The sequence below is a fragment of the Centropristis striata genome, chromosome 13 (genome assembly GCF_030273125.1).
Source record: "Centropristis striata isolate RG_2023a ecotype Rhode Island chromosome 13, C.striata_1.0, whole genome shotgun sequence".
NCBI classification, from domain to species: Eukaryota; Metazoa; Chordata; class Actinopteri; order Perciformes; family Serranidae; genus Centropristis; species Centropristis striata.
The window spans coordinates 22,735,616-22,758,881 of record NC_081529.1 but is presented as its reverse complement, the minus strand read 5'-3'; the positions used below and the strand labels follow the sequence as shown (position 1 = coordinate 22,758,881).

At 43.0% G+C, this 23,266-nt stretch overlaps 1 protein-coding gene across 2 annotated transcripts; it reads left to right on the top strand.

Moving 5' to 3' along the window:
* Window positions 1-3,281: 3,281 nt before the first annotated feature.
* On the top strand, window positions 3,282-22,504 carry LOC131982745 (suppressor of cytokine signaling 7-like). Of its 2 annotated transcripts, XM_059347330.1 has the most exons (11): window positions 3,282-5,342; window positions 8,042-8,103; window positions 8,414-8,518; window positions 8,593-8,730; window positions 11,987-12,126; window positions 12,211-12,379; window positions 13,833-13,961; window positions 14,185-14,320; window positions 14,430-14,446; window positions 14,477-14,779; window positions 19,430-22,504. In XM_059347330.1, the coding sequence occupies exons 1-10, from the start codon at window positions 3,703-3,705 to the stop codon at window positions 14,755-14,757; spliced, it is 2,817 nt and encodes a 938-aa protein (XP_059203313.1). In that variant the 5' UTR covers window positions 3,282-3,702; the 3' UTR covers window positions 14,758-14,779; window positions 19,430-22,504. The 2 variants fall into 2 exon arrangements, with proteins under 2 accessions (XP_059203313.1, XP_059203312.1); XM_059347329.1 differs by having other exon boundaries at window positions 3,283-5,342; window positions 14,430-14,779.
* Window positions 22,505-23,266: the final 762 nt, after the last annotated feature.

Genomic DNA, 23,266 nt, shown 5'->3' with positions numbered 1-23,266 from the left:
ATTGTGTTACAAAAACAGGAATGAAACCAATAAATGGAATTAAACTATAAAATATGAAACATGACGTCATAACAGGCTGGTCACTTGATATTGGCTCAGGAGACATGACGGCAGTTAAATGTAAATCACAAGTTACATCTAATATTAGATTTACACATATGTTTGATTCTTGTTTTTGTTAAAAAAGACTAACAGTAACAGAAATAACTTTATTAATAGGCCTAGTATGAAAACAGAAACATTAGAAAAATAATAAAACTAATACAAAAGCAAATGTATTAAAATATTATATCACAAAATTAGAGGAAAATTACTAAACATCAATATCAATCCATATCCTTTATTTAACCAGTTAAAAAAGTAAAATAAATATGAATAAAAAACTAAAACATCCATACAAAATCTGAAACTATTCAAATAAGATAGATTAGATCAAACTCTGCGATATTTTTTGTTGCGCTAAAAATCAGTCTCGCAAGATTTGTGAGTTATCCAAACTTCTATTTGTGACCTGTGGGGGCAGTAAAATGGAAAGAAGAAGAGGAGGGGAAGCAGCAAGCAGCCAGAATGACGTTGCAGGGGCCGGCGGCTCGTTAAGTAGAGTAAGAACAAATTTTTTAAAATTAAATTAAATTAAGAAAAGAGTAAGAACAAATCGAAGGCACAGTCCTGCTAATAGGCTAACAGTTAGCTCTGTAGCAGTACAGTATGTGCTGCTGCTGCAGGAGGTGTTCACTTAGCAATCTCTGTTTGTTTTACAACAAACACTGGACACTTGGTGCACAGTTAGCAATGCAGGTTAATTATGATAATTAGCCATGCTGCTTTATTTTGATAGCTGCTGATGTTCTGCAGGTCGACTGCGGCCACAGTTGAGTCTCCCGCGTGTAATCCGTCGTGTATGTGATCACGGTCGAAACTGTCATTAAGCGATTAAGCGACGATCGAAAACCATAAGTCGTCTTGTCTCGTTATTGTAACTTTAATTAACACCTCTGCTGCCTGAGCTCGCCTTCGTAGGAGGACAGTTTGAGACCGAACTCCATTCAGAATCCTGATGAATTTGTTTTCTGGCTTCACAGTAAAAATGTTCACATTGCACAACAACTTTAAAGACTTTTTGGTGTCAGACTCTCCTGGTGAATTCGGTATTGAATATGTTTTATTAAACAAATAAACATTAATTTAATGTAAATTATTATTTTTTCTGCTGTCTGCTCACATTCGTAGGAAGCTTGAGAACAAACTTCGTTCAGAGGTCAGCTAAATTGATTTATTTTTGGTTATTAGTAAAAACGCTGACATTGAGTAACGATTTAAAAGATGCGTTCATGTAAAAGAGAATCTGATGGTCAGTCCGGGTTGTGATTAAATAAGTTACATCAACTTCATTTAGTGTGTGTAGGAGGAGGAAAATATTAGACAGAAACTGTAGAGAGAGGAGTCCAGTAACCAAGTCTTTATCAGTAGGACAGTGAGCTCTGTAAAGGAGTGTTAAAGTCACATTTCTTGTTGTGGGTTTAATACTTTAGAGCAGGGGTATTCAAGTACAAATCTTCAAATCAAAGGGCCACAAAGACTTTTTTCAATGACTCAAAGATCCATTTATTGAGGTCGGTCAGGCCACATGCCACATTCAAAAGAAAATGTCCTTTTTTATTCAAAACAACAAAAATATGAACTTAAAATTAAATTGTAATTAAAATATAATTTCCATTTTGACATAAATTGATACATTTTAATCAATATATAAAAACTTCCTTTTTTAATCATAACATCTCACAAACACCATCAACTGAGCATTATCAGTGGTGTCAGTGGACTCATCCACAGCTCGGGAAATGCACTAATATATTGTGTCATTGTAGTTTTCTTAAAATCTTGTCTCCTCTCGTCTCGTGAGCTGAGAGTATCGTCACACCCCTAATAATAACCATGTTTTTTTTAAGTGACAACATTACAAAAACAAATGTATTAACTAGAAAATTTCCTCTGGGGAAATTTTGAAAGGGCCACGGGGGCTACTGCCGGTGTGTGTACACTATGATGAGATTCTTCCGAGATTTCAAACTATGCCCTTTAACCTCAAAATGTGTGTGTGTGTGTGTGTGTGTGTGTGTGTAACTAAAATCACACGCACGCGTGTTTGAAGCATGTGTATGCATGTATGAGGAGTGTGCGTGCTTACGCGCGTGTGTGTGTGTGTGTGTGTATCTGTAATCACATCAAAGATCAAAGGCAATCAACAGAATTAACTGGCACCTGTTCCAGTGACAGCAGAGGTGGACAGACTGAAATTTCTGGCCTCGAACAGAAAGCATTTTTGGCAAAACCATAAGACCTATCATTGATCTGACTTCACTTTGAGCGTCCCGAGTTCTTCCTGAACGTCTACATATGATTTTTTAAAGAAAAATTTAAAAATAGCTTTGTTAGAGCGATCTAAAAAAACTGTTCCATCTTCCTTTTTTCCGAAATCTTCCTGCGTTTTTAATATGGGACCCAATGAGGCTGTTGGTGGTGTTGGTGGTGCATCTATGCGTCGTACGCCCAAACTATAACTCTGACAGCTTTACCAGAGGATTGTGAGTGAGAAGACAAATTTTCCTACATTTCTATGTATAAATTATTTCTGTAGAGTGGAATTTGCGGCCTGGAGTGCAGTTTTCAAATTTATTTTTTGACAATTTATTCTCTCCCTCTACACTCTGTTGATGATGTCACACACTGTGACATGAACATTCCCCATTATAATCTCAGAATTTCTCCAAAAATGATCATGGTCATTGAACAGGGATTGATAAAAAACTATATGACTGTTCCCTACAGCTATTGCTGTATGGGACCAGTGCTCGGTGCGATTGCCCCAAGGCCCTAATTACTTATAACACAAATTAAATAGGACGGAAATTAATAAATATGAATAAAAAGCTTAAACGTCAATACAAAATATAAATATATTCAAATAAAATATATTCAAATCATACATAAATATTGATGATAACAATCTTTTGTTATTTGTTTTTTTAAAAGTGACTTTACAAAACCAAAGCGAGATTTTTTTCTTTTTAAAGAATAAAAAGAGTAAATAACTTAAATATTTAAATACAAAAAAGTACTTAAAAAGTATAAATAAACTAAATAATCAACCACTCGAGAATTGATGACACACACAAACTAACACAAACACACGTACACACACACACACACACACACACACCAACACACTAACACACACACACACACACACACACACACACACACACACACCCCTCCATTGTGAGGAGCTCTCCGGTACCGGCAGCTGTTCGGTTGATGAGTTTGGGTTTTTATCAGCTGATCGATTATTGATCCCGCCGCCGCGCCGCCGCCGCGCGCTCCCGCCAGCCGCCATGTCGTCTCACCGGAGGATGGTTCGGTAGTCGGTAGGAGGCTAACAGCGGGCTAACGTCACCGAGCGGCGCAACGGACGGGTTTCTCATGTCGGTCCATGTTCAGCGGAGCCGTTACCGTCTCGACCCGGACCGGACGTTACATGTCCGTCGGCCGGAGCTCCGCCGGGCGGCCTGGTTCGCTTAGCGGGGAGGAGGCAGCAGCTAGCCGCCGTTAGCTCCGTTAGCTCCCAGCTGTTTATTTATATCGGTGTTATGTAAGAGGAGCCCGGTTAGCCGAGCTAGCCACGTTAGCTCTGTTAGCTTCAGGATGAATGACGCGCAGCAGGAAATGTCTCCGGACTTCGTCCTGATGCGGCTCGTCTCCGCGGCGGAGTACGACCGGCTGGACGAACCGGACAGCCGGATGTCCGGCGGCGGCGGTTTCGGGTCCGTTAAGGCCGGGCTTGGGCACCATGGCGGCGGGTTTGATCTGGATCCCAGCGGCCCCTCGCCGGGCCTCGGCTCGGCCTCCCCGCATTACAGCTCCCCGCTGCCCGGGAAGAGCGAGCTGGACGGCGGGCTGGGGCTGCCGACGGCCCCGCCGGGCTCCGAGTCCCCGCGGTCCCCCCCGCCGGAGGACTTTGCCGTCGCAGCGCAGCGGTTCGTGGACTTCCCGGTTCAGCATGGCTCGCAGCTGATGGTGTTTCAGAACCTGCTGCGGTCCGGAGACCGGATCCTGGAGTGTGGACTGGAGCAGCCGCCCCCAGAGAGACAGAAACAGCAGCTGGACTCTGGATCCGGAACTGGGCCCGGGAGCACCACAGCCGGGCCCGGACCTGGCGGCGGGTCCGACCAGAACTTGCACAGCGTCCCATCTGCTGAAGAGAACCTGCCCCCGCAGCAGCTCCTCCAGTGGCACCCGGTCCTCAGACTGTCCAAGGGGTCCGACGGATCCCAGACCTCCCAGCAGGACATACCGGCTCTGGACTCTGAGTCCAGGTCGGTCCTGTGCCACCGACACCGCCTGCTGACGGACCGATTGGCCAAGTGGCCCCCGGGCCTGCTTGACCAGGCGCTGCATCTGGGCTTGCTGGAACCCCGGAAGAACTATTCCAGCGGGGACGAGGACCCGGTTCTGGCTCTGGCCCGGAGGCTGGGTCAGCTGGGTGAGGGCAGGGAGGGGGTGGGGGGCGGCGAGGTGGTGCTGCCGCTGTCTCGGTGCTCCTGTCATGGTGTGCTGGCCTCGGGGGCGGGGGGCGAGGATCCCAGCGAGACCAGTGACGCCCTGCTGGTCCTGGAAGGTCTGGGATCTGAGGAGGTGAGTGGACTCGGGCAGGATGCAGAGAAGGGGGAGAGAGTGGGGGGTGGCGGTGGGACGTCTGGAGGGGCGGGGCCTGTGTTCTCCGGGGGGACTCTGAGCGGTCTGATGCGGCAGGTCCACAGACTGGCAGAGGAGGCAGGCGTCTGCACTGACCAGAGCTGCCGGTCTTCTCTGGCGGTCCTCGGCGCCGCTGTGTCTCTCCCCTCCTGCGTAGCCCCCCGTCCCCCCATCAGTGGCGACACCCCCCCCTGCCCGTACCCCCTCCAGGCAGCCGCCCTCCCAGCCTCCCCGGACCCCCTCCCGTCCTCCAGCGCTGGTCCGGCCCTGCGCCACCAGCACCAGTCCCGCTCGCAGCCCCAGAGCCGCGCCACCACCCCCAAGCTGGGTGTGGCGTCTGGGGGTCTGGGGCGGTGCTCCTCCCCCCTGGTGGTCCTGGAGGGTGGGGGAGAGAAGACGCCGCGGCGGGGGAAGTCGAGGAAAGGCGGGTCCCTGAAGGTCCGGCTCAGCAAGCTGTTCAGAACCAAGAGCTCCAGCGGCGGCTCAGGGGGGCTGCTGGACAAGAGGCCATCCCTGGCCTCGTCCACCTCATCTGGGGGGAGTCTGCTGGACGTGTGGGGGTCAACCTGCAGCAGCTCGGAGCCCGACAGGTCAGACCGGCTCACGGAACCTTTATTATGAAAATAGTTTTAAATTTAAGGGTTTTAGTTTCCTTTTATGAGTTGATACAAACTGAACTGATCGAAGCCTCTGAATCGATTTAATATTCGTGTCAATTATTCAATAATTGACATGATATAATAATGTTGTCAATATTCTTGGTCAGGTGCAAATATGGTTTAACCCTACTTCTTACAAAAGGTTTCTCGTGGTTTACAGTAGTATAACATGTACTTAAAAACGTACTAAAAGTTTACTAATTTTTGACTCCAAGTAATGCCCCATTTTCAAAACCTCCAGGTCTTTAAAATGACCATTACTCCTAGTCAGGAGGCTGAGCTAACCAACACCAACACCGGACCAAAGCTCCAGATTTTTTCCACATGCTCTCCATCACCATAAGTTTAAATTTTTGATGGGAGCCACTTCATTAAGATTGTGGATCAGAGATGGAAAATCTACATTTTCTGGGTCAAGGAATCATTTAAAGCTTTTGAGAATATCACTAGATGATTATTTGATCAAATAGATATGTTCATTTTGGCTATGTATTTACATCATTTCCAACTCATTAATATAGGTCATATATGGTACATATATTATGAAAAATAAATAACATGCATACATTTAATTGAACTTATCTAGCTTCACTCGTATTATTTATTACATTTACAACCACAAAGATCTGTGCAGTTCCAGTGAGCCTTTTGATAAACTTTTATTATTTTATTTAGGATATCTAATCTACACAACACAGCTGAGAAACCTTTTGGTAGAATTTTTTTAGGGTTAGTTGTTTTTTTTCATATATGCACCGCCTATGACGGAACATACACCATTATTATGAAAATAGTTTTAAATTAAAATCCAATTGAGTTTCAGTTCAAGTTTAATTGTCAATAAACTAAAAAAAATAAAAACAGAGTCAATCTAAACTTCCATCTAGTTTCAGTTTCCTGCCGTGTGTGAATATATTATTGATGTATTTTTAAAAAATACATAAACAATATGTATATTATAAAGTTACAGAGCTAGAACCTGCATGTTTTGTTTGAAAGCTAAAAATAAAACTGAACAAACTTTAGACGAATCCTGGAGAACTTTTTTTCACTGTTGTCATGACGATAAGCATCCTTCGAGTCGCCGTGGCAACAGTGTTTGTGTGCCTGTGACACAATAAAATTATAACTAGTAGGCCTGGGATGATAACAAATTTTGCTGGACGATATATTGTCCCACAAATTATTGCCGATAAACAATATTATTGTCAACATAATATATCATAATAATGCACACCCTTTCAAATACAATACACTTTTATTTCTCAGTGTTTTTTACCATTGTAATTTTAAGAACGTTTAAATATCCTAAATAAATAAAACAAACATTTTTTTTTTTTTTTAAAGGGCAGCATTTATTTTGAGATGTAGCAAACTCCACTTTCTGTGAGCGCACAGCGTTTATATTTACTTTGTCGACCAGTGTTGACTGTCGGGACGAAGGCTCTGCATCTCCAGGTGCAGTTTTTTTCCCCAGCTGGGAAAACTGGGTCGGGTGGTTCTGCCTTAGATGGGCATGCAAGTTTGTTGTGGTGGCTTTTTTTGTTGCCACCACTTTTGAACAAATTCGGCATACAGGCTCGTCCGTGTGTTGATGGGCTCACCTTTTTCATTCGGTTCGAAACCGACATATTCCCACACCGGGGCTGTGGCATTTGGCTTTGCAATCATCTTTTTTCCTCGCGTTGCTCCGCACGAGGCTCACCTGCTGCACTCTGTGTGTAGCCAATGCTAGCGGCCCAGCCTTCCCCACAGAGACAAAGAGACTGGATGACTGACAGGAGGGTTCACTCCGCTCATTCTGCTATGGAACAAAAGCGCCCAGGTGCTGAGATCGAGCACAGAGTGAACCCTCTTGTCATCCAGCCTGCTTGGAGGCAACAGACGAGGAAAACAAACACGCATGCGCATGGCGATATATCGAGGCCGGCAAAATAATTGAGTTCATTTAATTTATCGTGCGATTAATTGATTTATTGATTATCGGCCCAGGCCTAATAACTAGAAAACTTCTTTAGAAATGTTAGAGTTTAACATTACAGACACACCTTGAACTTCCTGTTCAGATATAGTTACTTTGTGGGGCTTTTATTTTGTTAAACTACTTGTTTCTAAAGAGCATTTTTAGAACCATAGATGTTTAGGTTACACACAGATCCTACTGTGGGCTTTTATTTTGAAGACATAATAATAATAATAATGATAATAATAATAATCATCATGATAATAATAATATTAATAATAATAATAATAATAATAGTAGTAGTATGGTGGAGATGAAACGTGAATAAAAGCAACCCTTTTCAACTTACATTCAATTCAACTTTATTTTAATTATTTAAATCTCAGGTTTGTTTATTTTTCTAACACACGATGCATTCAGGGATGGAGTTTGAAATGTGAGGAACATTCCTCTGAAGCGGTAACTGTTTCTGACTTTACTCACACTGTTCTTTAAATCTTTTATATTTAAAAATATTTTTTTATGACGATTTTTTGTTGAACCATGTCAGAACTCTGAACAGCATTTACTTTATGATGATATGAATTATTTCAATGTAATACAGGTGAATATTGTTAAATATAATTTATAATGTGACTCGCATTAATCTGTGCGTGTGTGTGTCCAGGCTGCAGGTGTCCAGGCCTCACAGTGCCTTCTCTCCGGTGCCCTTCACACCTGCTTTCACCGGTAAGATCTTTCATAGGAATGAACAGAGCTCCGCCTCCAGCTCTGGATCCTGTGTGTGTGTGTGTGACAACATGGCGTCTCGCTGGGAAACTTTCTTTCATGTCAGAATGTTTTTATCAAAAAGACTTTATGTTAATAAGCAGCGAGAGTGAGTGTGAGGTCAAAGGTCAAACATCTGTTTCCTCTGCTGCTGAATACTAACATTCACCTCTGCTCTAACACGTGTGTGTGTGTGTGTGTGTGTGTGTGTGTGTGTGTGTGTGTGTGTGTGTGTGTGTGTGTGTGTGTGTGTGTGTGTGTGTGTGTGTAGGTGAGACGGTGTCTCTGGTGGATGTGGATATTTCTCGGAGGGGGGTGAACTCTCTGCACCCCCCGACCCCCCCTCCTCCTCCCAGACGGAGCCTCAGTCTGCTCGGTACTCTTCTTCTCCTGTTGTTTCTACTTTGTGTGTGTGTGTGTGTGTGTGTGTAACATGTGTGTGTGTTGCAGATGACTTCGGGGGTCCTCCTCAGCAGCAGGGTGCATTCATGGAGCGTGGTGTAGGGGCATCCATGCAGTCTCTGCCCCCACGACCGCTGGCCCTGCCCCCCTCCCTCAACGCCATCCAGCACAGCCTGAGCCTCAACGGTGACGCACGCACGCACGCACGCACGCACACACACACACACACACACACACACACACACACACACACACACACACCCTAACCCCCAAAAAGTATGTTTTCATTAAAAAATCACCAGCAATCTGTTTGAAGAAGAAGAAAGAATCTGTAAAAACAGATTTATCATCAGAGTTTGAACTTTCCGATGGTCCTTGAACAGATCATTGGTTATAAAAAGTGACCAAAGCTTGTGTTAAATGTTGATATTTGTGTCAGAATCTTTTTTTATTCTACATTCATCCATCCATTTTCCTCCTCTTGTCCGGGGCTGGGTCACGGGGGCAACAGGCTATGCAAGGCATTCTAGACGTCCCTCTCCCCAGCCACAACACCCAGCTCCTCCTGGACCCCGAGCCCCCCAGGCCAGGAGAGAGATATCATCCCTCCACCGTGTTCTGGGTCTTCACTGGGGCCTCCGACCAGATGGACGTGCCTGGAACACCTCTAACGGGAAGCGTCCGGGAGGATCCTTAGCAGATGCCCAAACCACCTCAGCTGGCTCCTTTCGACGCGAAGGAGCAGCAGCTCTACTTCGAGCTCCCTCCGGATATCTGAGCTCCTCACCCTATCTCTAAGGCTGAGCCCAGCCACCCTACGGAGGAAACTCATTTCAGCCGCTTGTATCCACGATCTTGTTCTTTCAGTACTACCCAAAGCTCATGACCATAGGTGAGGGTTGGAACGTAGATGGACCGGTAAATCGAGAGCTTTGCCTTCCGGCTCAGCTTCTTCTTCACCATGACTGGTGCTCTGGTACAATGCCCACATCAATGAAGTTGTGTTGAGTATGCGGACACAGCTCTCACTTTGGTTATATAGGGACCGGATAGCTCGTAGCAATGAGCCCGGTACCCCATATTCCAGCAGTACCCCCCACAAGACCCCCCGAGGGACACGGTCGTAAGCCTTCTCCAAGTCCACAAAACACATGTAGACTGGATGAGCAAACTCCCATGACCCTCCAGAAGTCTTGCGAGGGTGAAGAGCTGGTCCGCTGTTCCACGGCCAGGATGAAAGATGCATTGTTCCTCCTGAATCTGAGGTTCGACAATCGGCCGGAGCCTCCTTTCCAGCACCCTGGAGTAGACTTTCCCGGTGAGGCTTTGAAGTGTGATTTCACGGTAATTGGAACACACCCTCCGGTCCCCCTTTTTAAAAATGGGAACCACCACCCCGGTCTGCCACTCCACTGGCACTGTCCCACACCTCCACGCGACACTGAAAAACATTCAGAGCCTTCAGCATCTCAGGGCGAATCTCATCCAACCCTGGCGCCTTGCTGTTAGAACTGCTGTTAGGTGCATATGCACAAACTACAGTCAGAGACCTTCTCAACCCTATCATTCCTCAGGGAGAACTCCAACACAGTAGCGCTCAGCCAGGGGCTTGTGAGTATCTGGAGAGAGTCCAGCCTCTCTCCAGGAGTTTGGTTCAGGAGCTCAAGCTATGTGTGTGTGAGCCCGACGATTTCTGTGCAATCCACATCTCCCCACATCCGTGGGTCAGCACGCCAAGGTTACTTACAAGGTGAATTACAACGCATCCGACCCTTATGCCCTACACTGCGGGTGGTGGGCCCACAGGTTATTCTACATGTGTCATTTAAAATAAAGTGTCTGCACTAGGGGTGTGCCATATCGTATCGTTCACGATAATACCGGTATATTTTTTTTATGGGTAAAAAAAATGCATATCACGATATTGGCAACATGCCCTACTTCTTGACAAAGTGGCGTAAGGATTTCCTATTAATTACCTAGACCTTGGCTGCCCGCCAGAGTCTCTTGTGCTGCTCTAACGTCACATTTCAAGCTACTGAAAATATATCTACACTATCCATAACGTAAAGTTATTTTGCGTTGTGTCTCTGCTCAACAGAGTGTCTGTCACCCGTCAGTCAGTCTAAACCCCGACCACCTCTCTGTCCTCCTCCAAGACATGCGCACGCATTCACACACGCACTGAATATACCGAGCTGCCCTCCCACTGCGCTTCAAAACAAGCACCTACCTGTCTGTAATGTATCAGTCCCGTCCCCTCTCTCTCTCTCTGTGCGTCTGCGGGTGCGTGAGCCGATCTAAACACTATCAACCTGTCCTGTCAGAGGTCCAAACGGTCCAAACACACTGTTGCATTGTGCCGTTCGTTAGCCGCGAGCTAACATTAGCTAACAATTAAAGTTGTTTTAATCACAAAAAGCTACTATACTATTAGTTCCTGTCGCTTCACAAATGCAGCTTTCAAAATAAGAGCACAGAATCCACCACAGAAATTACAAGAAGACTGTCAAAATAAGATGCCTTAAATAAAACATAGAAGAACCTTTATTCTCCTTTACAATAATTAATTAAAATAGGCAATGATGTGTTTGTGAGGTGTTTGCTCACATTTAGCTCTCAAAGTGGACGAGATTGATCACATTGTACTATAAAATGTACAAAGTTTTCTCCCAGGGGGCCCCCAGACCCCCTAGAAGGTTATTTTTTATTATTATTCGCTAATACTCAAGTAAGTAATTTTTTTGTATTTGGCAACTGTTGAGATTTGCAATTTACACTACATTTAGATTTATGATTGGTTTTTATTTTGTTGTACAATTTTTATTTATTTATATGGACTACAAAATAATTTTCTATATATTTTTCAGTATTTTTGATATCGTCAAGAATATCGTTATCGCGATAATACTCTGAAATATCGTGATAATCTTTTAGGGCCATATCGCCCACCCCTAGTCTGCACTAACCAGATCCTGTTAAAAACATTAAATTCTGCTCCTTAGAGACACTGTGAAGACATAATTGATTCTGCTGAGACCAACGGTCATGTGACAAATATTCACTGAAAATCTGTTTACACAGAGCAGAGAGGAAAGGACAGGACAGAAGTGGCTGGAAACATGACAATACTTCATGTAGAGAAAACTGGTTTTACAACCCTCAGGACACTTGGAAAAGTGATTCTATAATAATTCAGTTTTATTCATACTTTAAAAAAATATTTAAACTTTTTTTCTGGTTTCTGTCATTCTAACTGTTATCCTGTTTGAGTCATTCTGATTGTTCTGACGCATCAGAGCTGCAGGACTTTTAGATTTATATACATTTACATTTACTTGTTAGATGTTTTGTATATATTTTATTTATATTTTATATAAGTTTAATATATTGATAATATCTGAGGTGTGACATCATGCTGTTTCCTGTGTGTGCTGATCAGACACGTTCCTGCGAGGTCTCCCGCGGCCCATCCCTCTGCGGCCGGACGGTCAGCTGGCGGCACCGCGGCTCGCTCCCCGCTGCCCGCTTAGCCGCCCCGACGCCGGCAGCTTCGCCACCAGCCTCAGAGAGCTGGAGAAGGTGGGGCCCCGGGGCTGCCAGCATCATGTATGTCCACTGAGTGGCTACATGACCTGTATCTGACCTGTGTGTTTGTGTGTGCAGTGTGGCTGGTACTGGGGCCCGATGAACTGGGAGGATGCTGAGATGAAGCTGAAGGGGAAACCAGATGGGTCATTCCTGGTCCGGGACAGTTCAGACCCCCGATACATCCTGAGTCTGAGCTTCAGGTCCCAGGGGGTCACACACCACACACGCATGGAGCACTACAGAGGTACACACACACACACACACACACACACACACACACACACACAGTGATCAGCTCATATAAACTAAAATATAAATATAATTTGTTTTACAGGTTTTTCTTGTTTTTTTCTACATTCAGAGAAAATGCCAGAACAATTTAATTATTTTTAACCCATAACAGTTTAAATCTGTATATGAAAATAACAGGACTTAATGGATTACAGTATCATTTAATTGAATTCTGTGAGGAAAAAAAAATCACATCATATTACTGAAAGTAAAATTAAGAAATCTTTCTGTCTCTGACAGTAAAACTTTACATTCAGTTATGCCACATATATATTTTAAATACAGATATTTACTGTTTATTATTAAATCATCTGTAATGTTTTTTGTTTGGAAAATTTTGCTCTCAGATTTTTTTGTGTTTTAGTGTCAGAATAAAAGTTTTTGTTTTTTATGGCGTAGGGGTGTGCCATATCGAATCGTTCACGAGTATACCGGTATATTTGTTTTGAGTTAAAAAATGCATATCATGATATTGGCGACATTCCTACTTCTTGACGTAGTGGCTTAAGCGTTTCCATTAATAACGTAGACTGTGGCGGCTCTCAACATCACATTTCAAGCTACTAAAAGTATATCTACACTATTAATAATATATTGTTATTTTGTGTCATCTGTCACCAGTCAGTCAGTCAAAACCCCAACCCACCTCTCCGTCCTCCTCCGAGACATGAGGCGCATTCACACACTGACACACACTCACTGAATGTACCCACATAATCTCTCCATGTGCGTGTGAAAAATAAGATGCCTTAAATAAAACATACAAGAACCTTTATTCTCCTCTACAATAACTAATTCAAATATGCAATCATTAAGATCAGTGTATACAATGGAATAGTGGCATTAGAATGTGTGAGAGGCACCCAATTTGAGCTTTTATGAAAAAAAATTCTCCAGGGGGGCATGTCCCTGGGCCCCCCTAGCCAGCTATTTTTCCACACTGTCTGGCTGCTCCATGACCTAGTGGAAAGCCCTGTTGACTGATAAATGTTATGTGAGGTGTTTGCTAACATTTAGCTCTCAAAGTGGATGAGATTGATGTATTTTACTTAAAAATGCCCCCCAGATGGTTATTTTGTATTATTTGCTAATAGAGTCAAGAGTACTTTTTTGTATTTGGCAACTGTTGAGATTTGCACTTGACACTACATTTTAGATTTATGATTGATTTTTATTTTGTTGCATGCTTTTTATTATTTATACAGACAAAAAAAAATCATATTTTCTATATATTTTTCAGTATTTTGTAATATCGTGAAGAATGTCGTTATCGCAAAAATACCCTGAAATGTCGTGATAATCTTTTAGGGCCATATCGCCCAGCCCTATTATGATGTCATTAAGTGTTTGATCTGATTAAAATCTTTCTGAACATATTATAAGGCTTGGTGTTTGTCCTCCTGTAGGGACCTTCAGTCTCTGGTGTCACCCTAAGTTCGAGGACCGCTGTCACTCAGTGGTGGAGTTCATCGAGCGCGCCATCATGCACTCCAAGAATGGGAAGTTCCTCTACTTCCTGCGCTCCAGAGTCCCCGGTAACCAATAAGCTGCCTCCCTCCGTCCTCCTCAGGGGGAAACATACAATACAAGCAGTAGAATTAAATAAATACATGTATTGAAAAAATGTAGATTCTGTATTTTTACATTTATTTTATTATTTGTCTGTCTGTCTGTCTGTCTGTCTGTCTGTCTGTCTGTCTGTCTGTCTGTCTGTCTGTCTGTGTGTGTGTGTGTGTGTGTGTGTGTGTGTGTGTGCAGGTCTCCCCCCGACCCCGGTCCAGCTCCTGTATCCGGTCTCCAGGTTCAGCAGCGTTAAATCTCTGCAGCATCTCTGTCGTTTTTGCATCAGACAGCTGGTCCGGATCGACCACATCCAGGAGCTGCCGTTGCCCACGTGAGTCCACGCTGCTGCCACCCCCGCCGCCACGCAGTCCTCTGTACTGCTGTCAGATACTCTGAGTACACAGCATGTGTACTTGTGCTGACTCTAGTCTCTGTTCCAGGCCTCTGATCTCGTACCTGAGGAAGTTTTATTACTACGACCCTGAGGAGGAGATCAGCTCGAACCTGAAGGATAGAAGACCAGATCCCAGTCTGCAGTCGATCCAGCAATCGGTCCAACAGTCGGTCCAGCAACCGGTCCAACAGTCGGTCCAACAGTCGATCCAGCAACCGATCCAGCAACCGGTCCAACAGTCGGTCCAACAGTCGGTCCAGCAGCAGGGGGTCCAGCAGCAGGGGGTCCAACAGCAGGGGGTCCAACCGGTCCAACCAGTCCAGCATCAGGGGGTCCAGCAGTTCCAGCAGCAGGAGGTCAAGTCTGAAACGTAGCACTGGAGCCGCAGAGGACAGCGTGAGTTTCAGTTTTTACACAGTCGAGAGCAAATATGGTTTAACCCTCAAAAAATTCTAACAAAAGGTTTCTCAGTGGTTTACGGTAGTATCAGATTTACTTAAAAACATACTTAAAAATTTTACCAATTTTTGACTCATGCACAAGAAATGCCCCATTTTCAAAACCTCCAGGTCTTTAAAATGACCATTACTCCTTTTCATCAGGAGGCTGAGCTAAGTAAAGAGGACACGTCGGACAAAAGCTCCAGATTTTTTCCACATGCTCTCCATCACCATAAGTTTAATTTTTTGATGGGAGCCATTTCATCAAGATTTGGGATTGGAGATGGCAGCCATATAAAATCAATGAGAACCAATATATCTTCCAAGCCACTCAGAAGGTCAATCTTGGCCTCAAAATCTACATTTTCTGTGTCAAGGAATCATTTGAAGCTATTGAAAATATCACAAGATGATTATTTGATCCAATAGATATGTTAATTTTGGTCATGTATTTACGTCATTTCCATCTCATTAATATAGGTCATATACGGTATATATATTCTGAAAAATGAATAACATGCATAAATTTAATTGGACTTTATTAGCTTCACTCATATTATTTATTACATTTACAACCACAAAGATCTGTACAGTTCCAGTGAGCCTTCCTGCATGAGCACCTTGCACCACAGACACTTTACAGTTTCCCTTCAGTAATTACAGATTTCTCCTTTCTCAGATGGCTTTGCCTAGTGTTGGTGGCTTCCTGCCCATCTTGAAAATGACACCTTTCTAGTGGTCAGATTTTGCTAACTTTTGGTATGTTGTTAAGGACATCTAATACTACAAGAAACAGCTGAGAAACCTTTTGTCAGATTTTTTTTTTCATATTTAGTCCTGCCCCGCGAAAGCAGACTGGCCAATCACAGTGAAGCATCATCCGGCTGTGACCCGGGTCTGCTAACAAACTGGTTCTGCTCCACACTATTGATATAACTATTACTATTGATATAAACGATATCACTTTGTTTGTGATAGTTTTGTAGTGAGATCTATGTTGTGGAAACTTGAAATGATCAGATGTGAAATGTACATATGCTAAAGTAATTGTATTTCTTTTGTTTGATTTATCAATAGATTGTATATTAATCTGCTCAGTATGTGTGTGGGTGTGGTGCAGTACCTCCTTTCAGTCTCACAGGTTGGTTTTGGCTTGTCAGCAGGAGTCCATCCCTCTCCGACAACCCCAATTCACTTTCAGTCCCATTTGTCCATTGGGCTTGGTGAGATTTTTATTGGGACATTCACGTTTCCAATGTCCACGGTGACCACAGAGGAAGCAAACATTCTTTGGAGTTTTCTTTCCCCATTGCTTATGTCGGCCATGTCCTCCTCATCCCCTCTGTTTGTGATTTGGTTGTCCATATTCTCGTAATGTGTTGTACATGGTTATTGCTGCCATGGGAAGCTCTTTTTGTGTGGTCTCTTCTTTTTTCTTTTTCTTTGAAAGCATTTGGTCATGTGCATATATGGCGTGTCTGCGAAGTTCAGACAGATGTGCATCATTCCTGCCAAAGAAGGAACTTTTGACTGCTGAAGCAATGTCTGGTTTTAGTCCACTTAAGAAATAGTTACAGAGATGAATTTCCCACACATCTGGAATGTTGTTTAATCAATCAGGCAGTTGAAGGCCACTGTAGGTGTTGAAAACCTCTGCTGTTGTTGGGTCAGGCAGATGTTGTGAGGCTGCTGTGATGTCAGCAGAAGTCCATGGAAAACCTTCTGGTCCAGATACTTTAACCATGGGCATGTTGAAAACTGCATCTTGATTTGGATAGGGAGAGGAGAAGGGGGTTTGGTTGAAGGTTGCTGTGGTGAAGCAGACATGTCAGTGGCACAGTGAGCTGCTCCTGAACTGGTCGTTTGTGGTGGCATGGTGGAGTCTTCTTTCCTTCTTGTGCTGGTGGGTACTACATTGTATGGTGGTGGGGCTGATGGATGAATAGAGGGGTTGCCATCAAGGTCTGGATCCAGCTTCAAAGCCGCCAACAGTGGAAACAGAGAAGAAATCTGCAAGTCAACAAGGAGTTGTTTCTGTACGTTTTTTCTATTTCGCGCCTCTGCTTCCCCCTTCCACATCTGAAAACATTCTTTCTGACCTTCCATATTTTCAAATTTTTTGTATTTTTTTTTTATTTTTTTTACAGAAATCTTAATTTTTTCTTCTCATTTGTTCTTTTTCTTTTAGTTTTTCTTCTAATATCGATATATTTTTTAAACTAAGGGATCCCCCTATTGGGAATCCAAACTCAGCTGTCCAGACATTTAAATATTTTAGACTTTTATCCCCCCATTTCCTTCTCATAATATCCACAATCGGCCCCACCGGAGGTCCAACCTTGACGGAATTTTTACTCCCCATTCCAAATGGGGGCAGCGCACGACTATTATACAATACAGACGTCTCTATATTGCTTCGCTTCATTAATGCTATAAGCAAAAAAAGCAGGATATTTCGTAAGGAAAGAATCAGTCGCTTTATTTATGTTACAAGCGGCAGATTATTTCATAAGGAAAAACCCAGTCACTTCGAATTAAAAACCCAATCGCTTCGTTTTGTTACACTACAAGCGGGGAAAAAAAGCAGATTGATTGTGAATGAGAACTGTTATGCCAATTTTAAACCCAATTTTTTGAAATAAAGAAAACTTAAATGTCAATATTTCAGTGCTCACCAGATGAATTTAGCTTAATTGTGTTCTTGGAAATCCCAGCGGTGATGATCCGGGGCATTTGCGGTCAGCTCTCCCTTCTCAGAAGATTTTTGAGTTTGGAGTTTTTTCTTCCAGGATGGCCCGTCACTGTCTGCGTCCCGTCCTAGACGATCACTCGAGGGATCCCACTTCTGACACCAAATTGTATTGGAAATTTTCTCTGCTGCTGGTGAAGAATGAAATAGAGACTTTTGCCGGCCGACAAGGTTTATTTCGCCTGAATTCCCTGAATCCAAGGAAAACTGCCCAATTTATGCCTGGAGAACGCCCACTAGGTGTGGGGCACACCCATGTGCTAACCAGAGGTCTGGCGTCGACACCCTGCCCCCCCCAGGGTGGCCTCCTGCAGTTTTTACATTTAGTTCTGCACATCACAACTTAAAACACAAAGAGGACCTTTCTAGGTGTGTGAACCTCGTCTGGACATCACATTTGAAACACAAAGGGGACCTTAAAGTAGTGGCAGGAAAGGGGGAGGGAGTCTGGCATCTCAAAGTGACTGAGATCAAAATTACTCTTACACCCTCTCCAATCAGCTTTTTAATCAAAGTACGCTGTTCTTCTGAACAATGTCTTGAACGACCCATTTTCCTCAGGCTTTCAAAGAGAAATGCATGTTCAATAAGTGCTGGTTTCATCCTTAAATAAAGGCCACCTGATTTACACCTGTTTTTTCACAAAATTGATGACCTCACTGATTGAATGCCACACTGCTGTTTGTTTAACACACCCCTTTCAACTAATTGCCCAATTGCACAGCCTTAAGAGCGTGCATATCACGAATGTTGGGTCTTGTTGGTTTTCCTAGAATCTACTGCACCTACTGGTATCTTGTTTGCCATGTAGCAATAGAAAATATACTAAAATCCTGGATTAATCTGGTTAGTCGCATTGGACTGCTATTATTTTGAACACTGTTGTATGTAGGATGCTCAAAGTAAAGTCGGTTCAATGATAGGAGCTACGGTTTACCCAAAAATGCCTTCTGTTCGAGGAGAACTATTTTCTGTCTTTCGCTCTCTGTCAGTGGCTTCACAGGAGCAGTTAATTTCAGTTGATTACTTTGCTCTGATTGGTGGCCGCCAGCTGGCCCTGGTTGCTTAGCTACCAAAGCGTTGTTTGTTATGGTGTGATATACATTCCGTATCCAAAGATGGTGGTAGTGTGCCGAAACGCTGCCGCTTTAAAACGAGGAAGTGTTGTGTTGTGGTCACGCAGCCTGCATGCACGGACACACACCGACAACATGTCTGCGATATGGAACTTTTTCAAAGTGAGTGAGTCCGCTGTCACACACGCTAGCGGCAATTTATGCAAGCGTTTAGACATTTAGAGATATGTAAGTGTGAGAGTGAGCAATAATAATATGTTACACTGTACTGTGTAACAATGTGCAATAATGCCACCAATGTTCAGACTGGCATTTTGAGTTTGTTTAGCCTGTTAAATAGACTCAATTTTTATTTTTATTTTATTTTATACGATATGCAACAATACAGCCATTTAAATGTATAGTATCAATAAATGACTGAACTTTTAACATGAAGCTCTTACCTGTTCTTGAATGCCCTATAGAGGCACATCTCACATCTAGTAAATAAATTATTACAAGGTTGACATAAATGAAAGACTAAAGGCCTGTGCATGAGTGGTTGAATTGATGGGGGGGGGGAACAAGAGTAAAATATAAAAATTAATATCTTGCCACGTGATCGATCGGTTCTGACCGGTAAACGGATCGGTGAGGCTTTAGGTGATCGGTATCGGTCCCAAAAAACCTGATCGGACCATCTCTAGTTAAATGTTGATATTTGTGTCAGAATCTCTTTATTCTGCATGTGTCATTTAAAACATGTCTGTTAATAATAATCTCTTTCTCTTTTCTCCTCCAGTTGTTTTCTTTTCTTTGTCTTTCTTTGGTTCTCGGACTTGGTCAGCTGACGGACCTGCAGCCAATCAGCTCCCTCTACTCAGTCCTGTATCTGGGCGGGTTTCAGATGATCCACCCTCCTCCGAGCACTCTGATTGGCTCTCATGGAGAGTCAACGGGGGGAGGGGGGACTGGGGATGTGGAGACTCCGCCTCTCTCTTGATGTCATCACTGAGCAGCTGGACGAACTATGACATCACCGTTAGCGAAGACGCTAAAAAACAAAACAAAGAACCTCGAAGAGACTTTCAGTCGCCTTTAGGATCCTTAAACTTCCAACACGAACACTAAAATATGTTTAAATACGTTTAAAAAGGAAACAAACGCACAGAAGGTCAGAGTTCAACTTCAGCACGCCAAGTCAAAAATAATCCAAAACATGTCACGTCTTTCACCGCAACTTGAAGACAACCTGGACACTCACCTGGACATACACCTGAACACGTCTGAACACACACCTGGACACGCACCTGGACATACACCTGAACACACACCTCAATTCACACCTCGACATGCACACAAACTCACCTGAATTCACACCTGCACACACACGCAAACACAAACCTGAATTTACCTGCAAGCACACACAGAAACACACCTGGACACACCTTGACACACCTGAACACACACCTGGACATACCTGCACACACCTGAACGTACCTGCACACACCTGAATTCACACCTAAACACACACCTGAACACACATAAACACACACCTGAATACACACACAAACACCCTTAGACACACACCTGGACACATACCTGAAATCACATCTGAACACACCTGGACACACACAAACACACCTGAATTCACATCTGAACACACACCTAAACAAACTTGAACACACACATAAACACAAACCTGAACTTACAGGGAGACACACACACATAAAGACACCTGGACACACTTGAACACAGACCTGAAGTCACCTGGACACACCTGAACACACATAAAGACACCTGAATTCACACCTGAACTCACCTGGACACACACCTGAACTAACACCTGAACACACCTAGACATACACCTGAGCACACACCTGATCTCACCTGAACACACCTAAACACACACTTAACTAACTCCCAGCACACCGGAACTAACACCTAAACTCTCATCTGGACACATCTGAATACACACCTGAACACACACCTGAAGTCACCTTGACACACCTAGACACACCCGAACTCACACCTAAACACACTTGAGCACACACACAAACAAACGCACACCTGAACTTACCTGAAGACTCACATAAACACACTTGAACACACAAACCTGGACACACCTGAATTCACACCTGAACACACACCTAAACAAACAAACACACACCTGAACTCAACTAAACACACACCTGAAAACACACGGACCCACACCTGAACTCACCCCTGAACACACACCTGAACTAACACCTGATTACACCTGAACACATCCCAGGAGTTGTGAGCAGATTTGAGTCCCCACCATGAGTCCATACCATGTTTTTTGTTTGTTTCCAAAGAGTTTTTATTGTGTTTTGACACATTTTAAGCTTCTGAGAGGGTCAGGCTCTCTGCTTCTGACTTTTCTGCTGCTCCGTAATATTTATTTATTTATTTAGTTATTTATATTTTTTACGTATTTATTTGAGAGCTTATAAATTTAGAAATTGTCTACTTTTCAATATGGAATGTAATAACTGGATGGTGATGAGATCTTTTATAAATCCGCCTGTCGAGTGTTTTTAGAAAACATTCGTCTAGAGTTTTTTGCCACGTGTTCAGGAAATAGAAATCGAAACATACTGAGGCTTTGTTGTGGGGTGACGACTCCATGCGAACGCTTTTTCGTTTTAGAATTCTGAGCTTGTTTGACATTTAATAACTTAATAACTAATAACACATTTACTGTTTGTCTGCAGACGCTTGTTGAAATTATCTCCATTTATTAGACGATGGAAAGGAAAGATTTTTAAGGGGACATGTAATCTTTTATTAGCTCCATATTTTAGACATTCTTTTCAAAAGCAGGAGAAACTTTTATTTCATATTTAAATATTTCATTTCATAACAAAGTCCAACAAACCAACAACATTTTTTGCTGATAGGAGGTAGAAAACATCAGGATTCTGCCACATTTTCCATATTAAATACACACTTTTTCTGCTCTGCTAAAGAATGTTTAACATATAGAACTAATTTAATAGTCTTTTTCTTTTTTGGGGTTAAGACTGTCTTAAGATTTAGTGCTAGTAACGTAAAGACATTTCTCTTATCAATTAAATTATATTTATTTTTGTCCTGTTCTGGCAAAGAATGTTTAACAAATGGAGGTTCTTTCATTGTCCGTTAACAAAACTGTGAAAATGTTTGAAAAATGTAATAAAAGTAACTGAATGACCTTTATATTATCATTCCGTTACTAAAGCGTCAATATATAATTATGGGAATTTATTAATGTCTTAAAAACCAGAGTGGTCACAGGAAGCAGCACACATCAGGCTTCAGGGAAACATTTTCATCCTCCTGCTCTTTTACACTTTCAGCTGAATTCTGATTTATTTTAGAATGAAATCCTAAAGCTTCTGGTCTCAGGTGGGTTCAGGCCTTTCAGATGCTAGTTCTGGTCTTTCAGATGCTGGTTCAGGTCTCGTGCAGGACTGACATTCTTCCGTGTTTCTTGTTTGATGAAAAATAAAAGGAAACAAGGCTGAAGTTTGTGCAAAGATGAAAACTGTTTACTACTTCTTCCTCGTGGGTTTTGTCAAACATTTTGTGATGTCATCATAAAACAAACAGCTGATTCGTGGATCCTAAAGGCGACCGGCTGCACACCCTGATGTGGCGATGCTACCAAAAAAATAAAAGAAGAGTTAATCGCGACGACTACTGAACTACAACATTTCACTGGAACGAGCTGGACTGATGGACTCTGACCCAGCAGAGACTGGGGACACTGGGGCGTCCTGCGGGGACACTTCATGATGTCACAGGCCGTCTAAATCCTGCACACTGAAGGACTGAGAGCTGAAATGTGACGTAGTTGCGTGTCATCGTTTTTTTGTGCAGTCACCTGTTAATAAACGGTGTGGGCGGGGCTAACGCCGGTCTGCAGGTGCAGCAGTTTCTCTGTCTTTTTCTTTCCTTCTCCTGGTGCATATAGATTCCTGATATCTTCTGGTTTCATATGGTACCAGGATCTCCAGGGCCCAATTTTTCCAATATTGGTTTTGATCCGGATCAAGCCTTTAGTTTGGGGTTTTTTTTAGAACTTTTTAATAGGATTGGGATCACTTTGATCCAAAAACTCTATACTGATCCCATCAGAAGGGTTGATTCAACGTGGATTTCAGGCCCAAAATATAATGAAACTTTAAAATTGTATCAAAAAAGTACTATATTTGGTACTATTTTTGGTATATTCGTGCAGTATAGCCTTCAAGATATCCTATTTATTCACAAGGTTTTAATTTGATGTGTTCATCCATCAGGCTACAGTGATTAGGTAGGCTGTAACGTATTAAGCTATTTTAGTATAGGCACACAGCAAAGTAGAAAGTGTTTGGCCTCATAAAATTGTTGTAATTACGCAACGGGGCGTCCAATATGTTGGGGTATCTGGTTACAGATACCAATTGCCTCCATCACGGGTGATGACCTTGCACAGGCTGTCAAATATATTAATAAAAGGGCGTTATCATAAATGGTATCTCTCCCATAAGTATACCAAATATGTAGGGATGAACCTGAGCCACACGGTTCAAAAGTGTGGTTAGATGGCTATAAGAATTATTAACTAGAAAATTTCCTCTGGGGGAAATTT